This window comes from Tursiops truncatus, chromosome 4 (assembly GCF_011762595.2).
Source record: "Tursiops truncatus isolate mTurTru1 chromosome 4, mTurTru1.mat.Y, whole genome shotgun sequence".
Taxonomy (NCBI): Eukaryota; Metazoa; Chordata; class Mammalia; order Artiodactyla; family Delphinidae; genus Tursiops; species Tursiops truncatus.
In genome coordinates, this window is record NC_047037.1 from 96384429 (window position 1) to 96400061 (window position 15633).

The following is a 15633-nucleotide window of genomic DNA, read 5'->3' on the forward strand; positions in this document are numbered from 1 at the left end:
CATCCTGTCAGATGTTAACTTGTATCAAAATAGGAAACATGTAAGATAAGTTTTTCCTGTCCTAGTATACTTGAATTGTCATTTTAAAACTTCACTTAAATTTATACAGAGTAAAACATTAAGCTGTGCAAAATAAGTTAATAATAGAGCCTAGACCATTTGGACACTCTTTTCATAATAAGGAATTTAGACTACAAAACCATTATAAATTGAGGGCAAAAAACCAATTTGATGCTGATTCTGTACTGTTTTAGAGTTTGTTTTTCCATGTAAATTAAATTATAAATTCATTGAGAGCCAGTTGATACTGGGCCATGGTCACATCTGACTGCTGTTTTGCATTTGCAGTTTACTTCAGCTTCAGTGGAAGCAAGATCTGGATAGAGGTTTGGAGCTTATCAGCAAGGCTATTGAAATTGACAATAAATGTGATTTTGCATATGAAACCATGGGAACTATTGAAGTACAAAGGTAACTTCTAGAGTCTGTCCTTAGGAAAGTTAGGGCATCTCCATATTTATCTTTTCATTCTTCTCATTATAGACAGGTTATTGTCAATAATCATTAAATTTTTAAGTCTTAACATGTTGTGCCTTTTGAGGCAATATTCCCTTGAAACTATACAACTTTGATTTGCCTTGTTTAATTATTTTTCCTGTTTAAAAGTCACACTTAAAAGTTGTTTAAGTCAGGCATATACATTAGAAAGGGAAACTTGATCTTTCTCCAATACCTGTTGTGTTTTTTCCTCCTTTCACCTGTATTATTTCTCTTGGAGGGAAAACATCTGCAGTGTACTTAGGCAGTGCAGTGTAGCATAAGGATTGGCAGCCACGTTGCCCGAAGACTTAGATCCTGCTACAGCCAAGTGGCTAGGCAAATTGCACCATCACCTCTGAGCCCCCCGAGTTTTCTTTAAAATCAGGGAGTTGGATAAGAACTTTCGGAATTCTTTCATGTAACTTCTTGTTTTCTGTAAATGTTTATCCAGAGTTGCACTTGAGATCCACCATTAATAGGTGATAACTCTTTATGCCATAGAATTTAGTGTAATGTACCATCTTGATACTGGCATTGCCGTCCATTTGAGATCTACTCTAGGCCAGGTACTGAACTCTAGGAGCTTTCCAAATATTATTTCAATTGATTTTTACCCCAGTCTTTATAAAGGTTGAGGTTATATGATCCTCCATTTAATTGAAGAGTGTAGAAACTGATGCCCAGACTGGTTAAAATAACAAGGTTACATGGTAAGCACGTAGAAAGAGGACATGAGCCCATATTTCACTGATGCCGAAAGTAACAGATCTTGCCACCATTGCTTGTCAGGAATTAGTAGGAGTTGTCTTAATAACCTGTCATGCAGTCACTTCTGGGGTCCTCTTTCTGCTCCAGAGTAGGCAGAATATATATAGGCTGATGAAAATTTTTGTGATTCTTTTTATCCATCTATACTGACAGTTGCATATAAATATTAAATTATTTCTTAATTGCCAGTTTGTTAATGTGTATAAAATATTCTCATACTAGAATATGATGGGGTAATAGTTCTTAATCTTTTGAGCAAAGCTGTGGATTTTTCCTAAAATAATGCACATACAAAAACTCTTTGCAGATAAGTTGTTCCTAGAGCCTGGGTTAAGGACCCCTGATTTATGGGGTTTGATGAATTTTGTTTGTGTGTTAATTGTACTTTAAGAAATCCATTCTGAATCCTGCTTTACTAATAGATAAGTGAATGTGAATGAATGAAATTGCTGATTATCCTAGGATTTAGCAAATCTGCAGTCTACCTAATATCTGAACATGAACTCTCAAAGTTATTTTCTTTTTAATTAAGTCGGTTATGTACTGTATCAATATATGTAGTAGGAGATTGAGTACAGTCTCCCCAGAGGTACATTGTACTTCTTAGATTCTAACTGGCATATATATAGTGGGGACTTAATACAGTATTTATTTTAAGATTACATGCATGTATGCATATATACATAGCCAGTACTAGTTACCTTAAAATAGCTCTTGGTTCTTGGCAAGTATATAGAGCCTGATCACAGTTAGAGTGTAAGAGATAAATTATATATTTTTTGACCAAGCATATTCATCCATTTATTCAAAAAATGGATACTAGCTACCAAGCATTGTACTAGGTTCTAGGAATTGAAAGGTGTCCCGTAAGGATCTGGTAAGACTGTGGTGTAAACAAATATCAATATATATTCATCTGACTGTGCATAGAATGACAATAGAATCATGGGAACAGTGGGGAGGGAGCGGCCAATTCCTCTAGCGTGGGAAGGGGAGAGTATTTTTCATGAGGATATTGTATTTGAACTGGGCCTTAGAAAGGTGAGGATTTGGCTAGAATCAGGCAGAGAAGCAGTAAATAATCTGAGCATTATGAGCATGAGTGAACTCAGGGAGACCCGTGTGTATGGAGTAGAGTGTTGGGTAAGGGATGTGCTGGTAGGGCTCACACAGATCTGTGAAGGTAAGGCCCCTGAATACCTGTAATGTTCTCTGAGGCTATGTCACTGCTTTCTAAAGGAGCCTCATGGTGGAGTAGAAACAAGCAGAATTTAGGAACCAGATATGATTATGATTTTAAATAAGTCATTTAGTTTCTCTAGTCTCACTGTTCTTATCTGTAAACAAAGACCACAAACAAAGACCACAAGTAGCATAATATAAGCATATAGTATTTGTAATAGTAGCTAACATTCATTGAGTGTTTTCTATATGCTAGGCATTATTTTGTTATAAAGAAGCATTTTATTAGAATCATAGTTGAAACTTAAAGGTCAGGCTCCCTGTAGCTTCACTTATAAACTTCATTGCATTCTGTGAAGTGCTTGTTGAATCTGAAACATTTAAAATTGTTGTTGTTTTAGAGGAAACATGGAGAAAGCCATTGACATGTTCAACAAAGCTATTAACCTGGCCAAATCAGAAATGGAGATGGCTCATCTATACTCACTCTGTGATGCTGCCCATGCCCAGACAGAAGTTGCAAAGAAATATGGATTAAAACCACCGACATTATAAAATACGGGGGAAGGAAAATGACCCTCTTTTTAGGAGTTTACCCCCTCTTCAACTGAACCCTAAAGACACTGTCGTGAACTGCGTTGAATGGTGGAGCTTAGTATTTCTGTCTGTGCTGTTGTCATTTGTTACATCTGTTTCATTTTTAGGTGTTGTGGGAGTGCCTGTTGAAGAAAGTTTGCAGTGTTGCAGCTTTTATGCCCTGTGCAACAAAAGCTTAGAACCTGTTAAAGGGATATTAAAATGAAGTTGCAAAGAGTACAAATGATAATTGGCCATGCAAATAAAAATTTTGATTTGTTGATCTGACTTTTTTTTTTGAGGGGGGTGGGAGGGTGACTGTGTTCTGGATGATCTTGTCTTTGTGTGTGCGTGCGTGTGTGTGTGTATAATATATGAGTATTTTGCAGTTTTACAGCATGTTGGTTTTTAAATTAACATAGTAAGTGCTGTAAAATAAGATTCTTTTAGATTTGATTAATCCCTTTTAGTTAATTTTTTTTTGAAGGAAACAGCTTAAGTGGGGATTTCGTTTTTACGACAGCAAAATTGAGACCCTTTTAACCACCGTCAGCATGCACAACGCCTCTGATTCTGCAGAACGTTAGATGCAGTGGCGACGCTTAAACCTTTGACCCCCTTCAACTATAATGGATAATGTACATCGTTCTTAAAGTCTACAGCAGCTGGTTTTCATAGAGTAAATTATGCAGAAGCAAGATATTCTAATTGATATATGTGCTAGAAGACTGAGAATTAATGGGAGAGCAGACCAGGCAAGAGGTAAGATGAAATGAAAATGTATTGATAATTGCCCATGGCTATTTTCTACAATAGGTATTACTATTTAACAGTGTACTTTTTAAAGAAAATGCAGGTTGGTTGTGTATGTAAAGACAAAGTAAGTGTGATAAGTAGTTAATTAGCTTAAAATTTCTAGTGAAGAAAATGTGGCCTAACAGTTCAAAAAGGATGAAAGTCGGGCTTCCCTGGTGGCGCAGTGGTTGAGAGTCTGCCTTGCCGATGCAGGAGACGCGGGTTCGTGACCCCGTCTGGGAAGATCCCACGTGCCGCGGAGCGGCTGGGCCTGTGAGCCATGGCCGCTGAGCCTGCGCTTCCGGAGCCTGTGCTCCGCAACGGGAGAGGCCCCAACAGTGAGAGGCCCGTGTACCACAAAAAAAAAAAAAAGAAAAAGGAAAAAAAAAGGATGAAAGTCTTAGATCCAGAAGCATAATATTTCCTGAAGTGACAAGTTTAATGCTTCTTAACTATGGCTACATGTACTTAAGGGATTTTGAGCCAGTATTTTCAAAGATGCTGAGGACACGTGGAGTGCATTTTAGTTTTGAACTAACCTTGGTCTCTAAGGCCTGGCTGACTGACCGTGTCCACACTACACTAAGGTTTCTGACAGCAGATTTTTATTTTGTTTTGTTCATTTTACCTTTACCTCACCCTCTTACTTAGAAATCACTTTGTGTTTTTTCCAATTGTTACTTTTATAGATCATCCTTTTGCTTATATGCTGGATTTTTCTGGTGGGGGTGGAGAGGTGTTCTTAAAGAGTCTCTTGTTTTGAGATATTCAGGGTGGGGAGAGGTTTACTTAAGTCTGAGTATAATAAAAAGAGCAAGCCTTCAGTTGTACTTTTCTGGAAATGGAATCTAATTAGAGTTTACATTGTTGGGAGTAAATGAGCATTTTACCCCTCTTTAAAAGGGTGCTTTATCCTATTGAAACCAAAAGGTTTTGTCAAAATGCTGTCTTTTTAGAAGCTACTAGAAATGACTCCCTTCCAAAGTCAGAGTCTGGAAAATATTGAAGGGGCAATAATTGGTGGGGGGCAGTTAACATAATTTAAGATGGTTTGGATAATGGAATGTTTGAGAGCTCTGCATTTTAGTTTTTAAATTATGCACCTACTATAAGCCCCGAATACAGAAATGTTCTGTATCTCTGAATAACCTCTGACTTTAAAAAGAAGTTTTTATTTGCATGGCTGTATTTACATTAACACTGATATTTTCTTCTCTCTTCTCGCTTCCTATCCCTTGGGGTTCAGTAGAAAACACACCAAGGAAACTGAAGCATGTACCATTCAGTACTAACATTCCACATCCTCATGGACTATTGCCTGTTCTGAAAAATATTTGAAACTGCACTGAAAGCTGCATCTGTCTGTGTCTTTTCTATTGTAAATGATCTCACGTGTAAATTCACCAAATAAATATTACATTCAAGCTTTTCAATCTATTCTTTAAATAGAAAGATAGGTATTCATTTACCATAGTATTGGGTAAATTCATTATCATTCTCTTTGTGGGCTCAAACTAACTTTGAAAAAAGGGACATACTGGACACGTTAGTATCTGAAGCACAGTAAGTTTTCGGTATTAAAGATGGAGTTTCCCCATCCTTCCTCCTGGTGAAGCAAAGCTCTAAGAACTGCTAGTAGAGCCATTTACTTTATTCCTACCTATACCTTACCCATACTTGCACAACAGCCTGGAAGGTTACCAATCAGACCTGAGGCCTGTGACTAAGTTTATACTCAAAACTGGTTTCACCAGTGAGTTTTGATCAGTTTTCAACCACTTGGAGCCTTTAAGAGAGGATACCTGAAAATATCTACCACCGTTGAGTATTTGTGGTACGAATAGGGAATACATCTCAAAGCAATAGTAAGCAGCTTTGGCTTTAAAACACAATTCAGATAGAACTTTCTGCCCTGTGGAGACTCAAATGGTAGTTTAAATAGTCCTTTTTCCCAGGAGAGCTCAACTAATTGTCATCTTCTTAAGGCTGTTTATAAACAGGAAGACTATATAATTTACCCAAGAAATTTTTGAGCATAAAGTAATAATTACTCAAGACTGTCCTGGGTAAGTTGGGTTGTATGGTCTTTGTATTTATAAAGAAATAATATGGGAGTGGTGATGGGAGGGGTAATAATTAATCAAGCCTACCTTTAGTTCTCTGCAAAACTGATTGGCAAACAAAGTGACAAGAATTTTAACTTGATCTATTTATAAGCCTTAACACACTGCAATAGAATGAATAATGGTCCTCCAAAAGATATCCAAATCTTGATCCCTGGAACCTGTGAATGTTACCTATTTATGTGGCAAAAATGGACTTTGCAGGTGTTATTCAGTTAAGAATCTTGAGATGGGGAAAATATCCTGGGTTATCTAGGTAGACCCCAAATATAATTACAAATGTCCTTGTAAAAGGGAGATTTCAGGAGAAGAGAAGACAGTGCGACAACAGGCAGAGATCAGAGTGATGTGGCCACAAGCCAAGGAATGCTGGCAGCCACCAGAAGCTGGAAAGGCAAGAAATGGATTCTGCCCTAGAGCAGAGCTCGGCCCTGCTGACACCTTGATTTCGGCCCAGTGCAACTGACTTCGGACTTCTGGCCTTCAGAACTATGAGAGTGAGTTCCTGTTGTTTTAGCCACTAAATACATGGCGGTTTGTTACAACAGCCACAGGAAACTAATACTCCTTCGGTTATTGTATACAACACAGCTTACAGTTTAAAGGAATTATTTTGAGTATCGTGGAGTTCAGCATGACTTCACATGCACTTAAGTTTTGGCCAAAGGTGTTTTAGGCCCAGAGTGGAGGTTTAGTCAAGAGCTGGAGCATTTGTGATGTAAAATACATATGAGCGTGGTATAATCACCAGGCCAAAAGCCTGCTCTTCATGAGGTAAAAATGTTGAGATGCCTCTGCTGATACCTAGAAGAAACATCAGAAGTAAGATGCTCTTTCCAGGTGTTTTGAAACTCTTAAAATTAGGCAGTATGAAAACTACAGTCTGGTTTATTTCAAGCAGAAGGTGCATAAATTCTGTTGGGGGTTGAGAGCTAATATTAGACTCTTCTAGATGGCCTACATGCTAGAAGGGATTAAAGAGCCTGCTGATCACTGGGACAGGAATGGTGCTAACCAAAGGAGGGGAGGAAGTTCAAGGTGGGAGGAGGCTGCGGGCCAACATGACAGCTACCGTTAGAGCCCAGAGACACGTGGTTCAATTTCTCCAGCATTTTTTCTAGCACTGGAATATACCATGACTCTGCAAGTGCTGTCCTAGAGGCCATGAGAGGGTTTGGCAGACAGGGCTTCTAGAGCAAATAGAGGGGAGGAAGACCATGACTGAAACAGACTCCTGGACACCATTTTGGGGGCTGGAAAGTTTAAAGCAAGGGGGGACCAGATTGAGCAGGTGGGATTCTCTGCACAGATGACCCATAGTCTAAATTTCAGTGAACTGCTATATTAAGCAAATTTTACCCAATTTTATTTCTCAGAATATCTACAAGAACACTGAAGGGTCTAAGATTTTACCCTTCTTCAAACAACCGTTTCATGAAGGCTAGAAGATGTGAGATCCTGGGTCAGAGACAATGGATTTAATTACTTAGAGCACGGTAAGCAACATGAGCTTCATGTTTGCTTTGCACTCCACATCCCATGGAGGTAACCTGGAATAATCTAGGTGGAGGCTGCACATGGAGTGGGTTTGTATCACAGCTGAGGAACTCTGAGTTTAGGAAACCCAAATCTTAATGAGCTGGCCACACGCAAACCTGCCTAACTTTTGCATCAGAGGGAAACATTTTTATTGTACTGGTTAGTAAAGAGACCATCTGTCTTCTAAAGCTGTTCACTTTATACAAACATCTTTGAAATACCAGTCTGGAATAAAAGCTCTCAGTGCCTCTATTTGCAAGACATGCAGAAACTAGAGAGACCTATGGAGAATGGACTACCCATCTCTACATGTTCTTAGCTCTTACTAATTCATCTCGAGCTTAATCTTTCATGAGTTTAGAAGATTACAGTGTCTATTTTGGACCACAGCATAGTGCAGAGAAAAGTCTTATTGGTCTGAGGATCAGTTGACCTTTGTTCTAACTAACACAGCTTTCCACTGGCTGTGTGATCTTAAGTAAATGAAGTTCCCATCCAGCTCTAAATTACATGAAGCTATACCATGTCCTAGATCTCCCCAGATTAGAATCCCTTAGGGTAAGGGAACCATTCCAGAATATACAGAAGTTATTTAACCAGAAAACTGGCACATGTACAAGTACAAACTGTAGGAATGAATTCACTGCAACTCAGCATTTACTGAGCACATATTCATTGGGTGGCTCAAGGAGCTCCAAAACTAGGATGAGTTTCAGTGCCATGAAGTTATATACACTGTGGTATGGAAATACATGACAGTAATAAATTCTGCTAGGCCTTGAGTAATAATTAGGATTTAGGTAAGGAGCTTTCTAGAAGATGGGGACATCACAAAACAACACACACAAAAACTAAGTTAAGGGACATTATGAGTCTGAGCTGAAAATAAGCCATCCAAGTTAGATTCCAGCAAGATGAAGCTGTTTTCTTTAAACTGGTTAGGAGACACCACCAATAGTGGAACTACCTGTGTGAGGATTATCAGCATATACTTAAGACCATGCATGTAGGTGAGATTACATCAGGACAAAACGGACTAAAAACATCAACATCTAAGGGACAAAGTTGGCAATGAAAAAGTGGTCAGAGAGATAGTAAGACCTAAGACCAAGGTCACATTGATGGTCTTGCATTTCAAGAGGCCAAATGGACAGGTCTGCAAATAGATCATTAGTAGTCTTTGCCAGAGAAGTGTAACTAGAATGATGAGGGGAGAATCTGTCTAAAAGGGTCTGTAAAGTAACTGAAAAACAAGAATTAACTGGTGAGTAGAAATGACTCCTTTAAGAAACTGGGTGAAAAGAAAAGTTTTTTACAGGATGGCATGGTTTTTGTTTTGAGGGAGAAAATTTCAGAATGATCCTACAGACACAATAGTAGTTAGAATAGTTGCACACAAAGAAATACATTTATAGGGTTTTAAATATTTCAAGAAAAGCTAGGATCACAAACTGCACCTTTACCACCATGCTCCATTCTTCCAGATTCTTATTCATTTGGTGAATTATGAACCAGCTACCAAGGAATCATTGAACAAGAGGTAATGTCCTTGTATGTATGTGTTTTTAGTAATTTGTAGATCTGGGGCTTAATTTTTTACTTCCTGATTTTAACAAGACCGTTTTTTTTCCCTAAAGTGAAGTCTCTTCAACAGCTATATTTTTAATTACCCTCCAGTCTTCACTCAAGAAGAAATAGACCTGAATGAAGATAATAATTTGACAAGAAACTCTTGACACAAACAAAGGTGTTCATAAGGCATAAAGGAGAAAAGCCCATATTAAGCCTGCCACCCTGGCAATATATTTGGTGAGTGCAGACATCACAGAACACATTTTTTCCCTTTCCATCACCTGGCTTTATCAAACCCATTCACCACCAAAACCTATACAGCAGTGCTTAAGGAGCAGCATAAAAAACTTAAAACTAGTGCCAGTGGAGCAGAACATTTGCCCAGAAACCTAAACTTTTAAGAAACAGTAGCTGATAATGTTCTAAATTTGATGAGAACTTAAACCCAAGGATGCAAGACTCTCACAGAACCCCAAGCATAAGACACATGAAGAAAACTACACTGAAGCACATCCTATAATCAAATTTTGTAAAATCAGTGATGAGAAAAATCTTAAGAGCAGAAAGAGAAAAAAAAGACATTACAAGAGGAACAACAGGTACAAATGACAGTACACTTCACCTCTGAGAAAGTAAGCCAGAAGACATTAGAGCAAAATACTTTAATTATTCAAAGGAAAAAAAAAAAGGTGAGCCTAGAATTTTATAATCAATAAAAATATATTTTTTAAAATGAAAGCAAAATAAAACTTTTTTTCAGACATACAAAAGCTGAAAGAATTAATCACCAGCAGATCTACAGTACCAGAAATGTAAAAGGATGTCCCTCAAGCAGAAGGAAAATGGATCTACTCTAATGAAGAGTACTAGAGATGATAATGTGTTGGTAAACATAAAAGACACCTACCTACTTTTAACATCTCTTTAGAAGATTACTGGCTGTTTAAAACAAAATCAGCAATGTGTTGTGGGGTTTATATATATGTTGAAGTACAAAATATGACAATAAAAAAGGAGTGAAATTAAGTATACTGCTGTAAGATCCATACATATCAAGTGTTATACAACTTGAAGGTAGACTGACATGTTAAGGATGCATACTACAAACCCTAAAGGAACAATTAAAATAACACCACAAAGAATTATCATTTATAATCCAACAGAGGAGACAAAGTGAATCAAAGAATGATATTCAGTTAATCTAAGAAGAAGAAGACAAGGAAAAAGGGAACAAAGAATAAGATAAATACAAAATTTTAAAATGGTAGATTTAAATGCAACCATATCAATAATCACATTAAATATAAATGGTCAAAAAAACCCCAATTAAAAGGCAGAGATTACCAAACGATTAAAAAAATGTATGATCCACCTGTATGGTGCCTAAAAGAAACCCACTTTAAATATGAAGACACAAGTAAGTTAAAATTAAAAGAACTGATGGAAAAAGAGGTATTGTGATAATACTAATCAAAAGAAAGTTGGACTGGCATTATTACTATCAGACAGAGTCCCTTTAGAGCAAAAAAAATAGATAAAGTGTTATTTCATAATGAAAAAAGGGCCAGTTCATCAAGATGACACAGCAGCCCTAAATATGCACTAATAAGAGAGCTTCAACATACCTGAAGCAAAAAATGAGAGAACTGTAATGAGAAACAGACAAATCCATAATTATACTCAGATATCAACACCCCTCTAATAACTGATAGAAAAATTAGAAAATGACTACAGATATAGAACACTTAAAAACACTATCACCCAATATGACTTAATTGATATTTACAGAACACTCTACCCATAACAGCAGAATACACATTCTTTTCAACTGCACATAGAACATTTACTAAGAGCATATTCTGGGCCATAAAATATCTCATTAAACAAATTTAAAAGTATTCAAATTATACAGGTGTGTTATCTGGCCACAATGGAATCAAATTATAAATAACAGAAAGATTTGGAAAACCCCCAAATATTCTGAAATTAACATAAATAATAACCCTTGGATAAAGACGATGTTAAAAGGAAAATAAGACAATATTTTAAACTACATGAAAATGAAAATACATCAAAGACTGGGGATGCAACTAAAGCAATCCTTAGAGGGAAATTTATAGCATTAAACAACTTTATAAGAAAGGAGGAAAGGTCTTCAATGACCCTAAGCACCCAGTTTAAGAAACTAGAAAAATAAGAGCAAATGAAACCCAAAGTAAACAGAAGAAAGAAAATAAGAGCAGAAATAAGCAAAACCAAATCTGAAAAACAGATAAGTCAATGGGACCAAAAGCTGGTTCTATTGAAAGATCAACAAAATTGATAAATGACCAGAATAATCAAAATTAAGAGACAAGATACAAATTACCACATAGTTCTCAGTCCATTGAAGAGAAAGAAATACATCCTAAGTCATTCTGAGGCCAGCAGACCCTGATTCCTAAACTAGACACAGGTATTACAAGGAAAGAAAATTCTTAAAATGTAAGCAAATCAAACCCAGCAATTTATTTATTTTTTTAAACAAAGCAGAGGGTTTGGGGTTTTTTTAAAAATTTATTTTTGGCTGTGTTGGGTCTTCGTTGCTGCTCTAGTTGCAGCGAGCAGGGGCCACTCCTCGTTGCAGTGCACAGGCTTCTCATTCAGGTGGCTTCCCCTGTTGCGGAGCATGGGCTCTAGGCACACGGGCTTCAGTAGTTGTGGCACGTGGGCTTCAGCGTGCAGGCTCAGTAGCTGTAGCGCACAGGCCCAGTTGCTCCGTGGCATGTGGGATCTTCCCAGATCAGGGCTTGAACCCGTGTCCCCTGCATCGGCAGGCGGATTCTTAACCACTATGCCACCAGGGAAGCCCAAGCAATATATTTTAAAAGAAACTTAATATATTATGGTCAAGTAAAATTTATCCCAGGAATGTAAGTTTGGTTTATCATTCCAAAATCAGTATAATTCACAATATATAAACATAGACTAAAGAAGAAAAAAGATAAGTTTGTCTCAATAAGGCAGAAAAGACATCTGGAAAAAAAATCCAACATCCTTTCCAGATAAAAACTCTCAGCACACTAGGAATAGAAGGGAATTTCCCCAACCTCATTGAAGGCATCTTTGAAAGACTTAAGTGCTTTCTTGTAAGATCAGGACCAACACAAATATGTTCACTCACTAGTCTATTCAGAACTGTACTAGAGGTTCTTGCCAGTGCCATAGGCCAGAATAAATAAGTTAATAAAAGAACCAGATTGGAAAGGAAGAAGCTTATTTTGTAAACTGTATTTGCAGACATGATCATCTATGTGAAAAATCATATGGAATACACATATAAAAAGCTGCTAGAGTGAATTTAGCAAGGTTTCAGGATAAAAGACCATATACAGAAATAAATTATATTTTATACACTAGCAATGAAAAACTAGAAATGTTTCCAAAACAATACTGCAGCATCAAAACAATTGCAGTCTTCAGGGATAAAATGGACAAAAGTTTGGCATTACCTTTATACTGGAACTAACAAACGCTGCTGAGAGAAATTAAGGAAGGCCTAAATAACTGAGATATCTCATGTTCCTGAGTCAGTGATTCAGTATGGATAAGACTTCAACTTTCCACCAAACTGTTCTATAGATTCAATGCAATCCCAGTGAAAACCCCGACAGGCTTTTTTTCTGGGGAAATTTACAACCTGATTCTGAAGTTTGTATGGAAATACAAAGGACTTAGTTTAAACCATTTTGAAAAATAAGTTGGAGGACTAATACTATCTGACTTAAAGACTTACTATAAATTTACAGGGCTTTCCTGGTGGCACAGTTGTTGAGAGTCCCCCTGCCAGTGCAGGGTACACAGGTTTGGGCCCTGGTCCGGGAAGATCCCACATACTGTGGAGCAACTGGGCCCGCGAGCCACAACTACTGGGGCCCATGTGCCTGGAGCCAGTGCTCTGCAACGGGAGGGGCCGCCACAGTGAGAAGCCCATGCACCACAACTAGAGAAAGGCCCACGCGCAGCAGCGAAGACCCAGCGCAGCCCAAAATAAATAAAATAAATTTTTAAAGAAGAGCCAAACCATTTAAAAAAAGAAAAAATAAAGTTACAGTAATCAACATAGTAAGTTACTGGTGTAAAGATAAATAGATTAATGAAAAAGAAGAGACGAGTCCAGAAATAGATCAAGATACATATGGCCAATTCATTTTAATAAAGATGCCAAGGCAATTCAGTGGAACGACTGGATAGCTATAAGCAAAAAAAAAAAAACCAAAATCTTGACTCTTACCTCACACCATATACAAACAATTACCAATTCAAAATGGGTCATACCCTGAATAGCCAAAGCAATCTTGAGAAAGAAAAATGGAGCTGGAGGACTCAGGCTCTCTGACCTCAGGCTATCCTACAAAGCTACAGTAATCAAAACAGTATATTACTGGCACAGAAACAGAAATACAAAGATCAATGGAACAGGAGAGAAAGCCCAGAAATAAACCCATGCACCTATGGTCAATTATTCCATGACAAAGTAGGCAAGAATATACAGTGGAGAAAAGACAGTCTTCAATAAGTGGTGCTGGGAAAACTGGAAAGCCACATGTAAAAGAATGAAATTAGAACATTCTCCAACACTATAAACAAAAATAAACTCAAAATGGGTTAAAGGCCTAAATGTAAGACCAGATACTATAAAACTCTTAGAGGAAAATGTAGGCAGAACACTCTTTGACATAAGTCACAGCAATATTTTTTTGAATCTACCTCCTAGAGTAATGAAAATAAAAACAAAAATAAACAAATGGGACCTAATTAAACTTAAAACCTTTTGCACAGCAAAGGAAACCATAAACAAAACGAAAAGACAACTCACAGAATGGGAGAAAATATTTGCAAACAATGCAACCAACAAGGGATTAATCTGCAAAGTATATAAAGACCTCATATAACTCAATATCAAAAAACATACAGGGGCTTCCCTGGTGGCGCAGTGGTTGAGAGTCCGCCTGCTGATGCAGGGGACATGGGTTCGTGCCCCGGTCTGGGAAGATCCCACATGCCGTGGAGCGGCTAGGCCCGTGAGCCATGGCCGCTGAGCCTGCACGTCCGGAGCCTGTGCTCCACAATGGGAGAGGCCACAACAGTGAGAGGCCCGCGTACCGGAAAAACAAACAAACAAAAAACATACAAAAACCAAACAACTCAATTAAAACATGAGAAGACCTGAATAGACATTTTTCCAAAGACATACAGATGGCCAAAAAGCACATGAAAAGATGCTCAACACTGCTAATTATTAGGGAAATGCAAATCAAAACTACAATGAGTTGTCCTCACGTGGGTCAGAATGGCCATCATCAAAAAGTTTGTAAGAGAGTAGCACTGACATATATACACTACCAAATGTAAAATCGATAGCTAGTGGGAAGCAGCCCCGTAGCACAGGGAGATCAGCAGGGTGCTTTGCGATGACCTAGAGGGGTGGGATAGGGAGGGTGGGAGGGAGGCTCAAGAGGGAGGGGATATGGGGATATATGTATACATATAGCTGATTCACTTTGTTATACAGCAGAAACTAACAACATTGTAAATCAATTATATTCCAATAAAGATGTTAAAAAAGATTAATAAAATAATATAGTTTTAAAAAAGTTTACAAATAATAAATGCTGGAGAGGGTGTGGAGAAAAGGGAACCCTCCTACACTGTTGGTGGGAATGTAAATTGGTACAGCCACTATGAGAACAGTATGGAGGTTCCTTAAAAAACTAAAAATAGAGCTACCATAATGATCGAGCAATCACGATCCTTAGGCATATATCTGGAAGAAACCATACTCTGAAAAGATACGTACCCCAATGTTCACTGCAGCACTACTTAGAACAGCCAAGACATGGAAGCAACCTAAACGTTTATGGACAGATGAATGGATAAAGATGTAGTAAATATACACAATGCAATATCAACCATAAAAAAGAATGAAGTAATTAATGGCATTTGCAGCAACGTGGATGGACCTAGAGATTATCATACTAAGTTAAGTCAGCCAAAGACAAATATCATATGATATCACTTATATGTGGAATCTAAAAAACATGATACAAATGAACTTACAAAACAGAAACAGACTCACAGAAGACAAACTTATGGTTACCAAAAGGGAAAGGTGGCGGGGGGGATAAATTAGGAAGTTGGGATTAACATATACACACTGCCATATATAAAAGACAATCAACAAGGACCTACTATTTAACACAAGGAACTCTACTCAATACTCTGTAATCTAGGTGGGAAAAGAATCTGAAAAAGAATAGTTATATGTATGTATATGTATAACTGAATCACTTTGCTGTACACCTGAAACTAACACAACATTGTAAATCAACTATACTCCAATATAAAATAAAAATTAAAAAATAAAATAAAATGGGTCATAGACCTAAATTCATGACAAACTGTATTTAAAAAAAGCAATTAATTGGCCTTCATGAAAATTTAAAACTTTTACTTTTTAAATAATACGTTTAAGAAAATGAAGACTGGGCTTCCCTGG

At 37.4% G+C, this 15633-nt stretch overlaps 1 protein-coding gene across 2 annotated transcripts in view; it reads left to right on the forward strand.

Moving 5' to 3' along the window:
• The window catches only part of TOMM70 (translocase of outer mitochondrial membrane 70), a 45114-nt gene extending 41767 nt beyond the window's left edge, over positions 1-3347 (forward strand). For both annotated transcript variants that reach the window (XM_019922733.3, XM_019922734.3), the window contains exons 11-12: positions 349-471; positions 2892-3347. In XM_019922733.3, the coding sequence (XP_019778292.1) occupies positions 349-471; positions 2892-3045 (277 nt within the window). In that variant the 3' untranslated portion in view covers positions 3046-3347. The remainder of the gene's footprint in view (positions 1-348; positions 472-2891) is intronic.
• The last annotated feature ends 12286 nt before the right edge of the window (positions 3348-15633 follow it).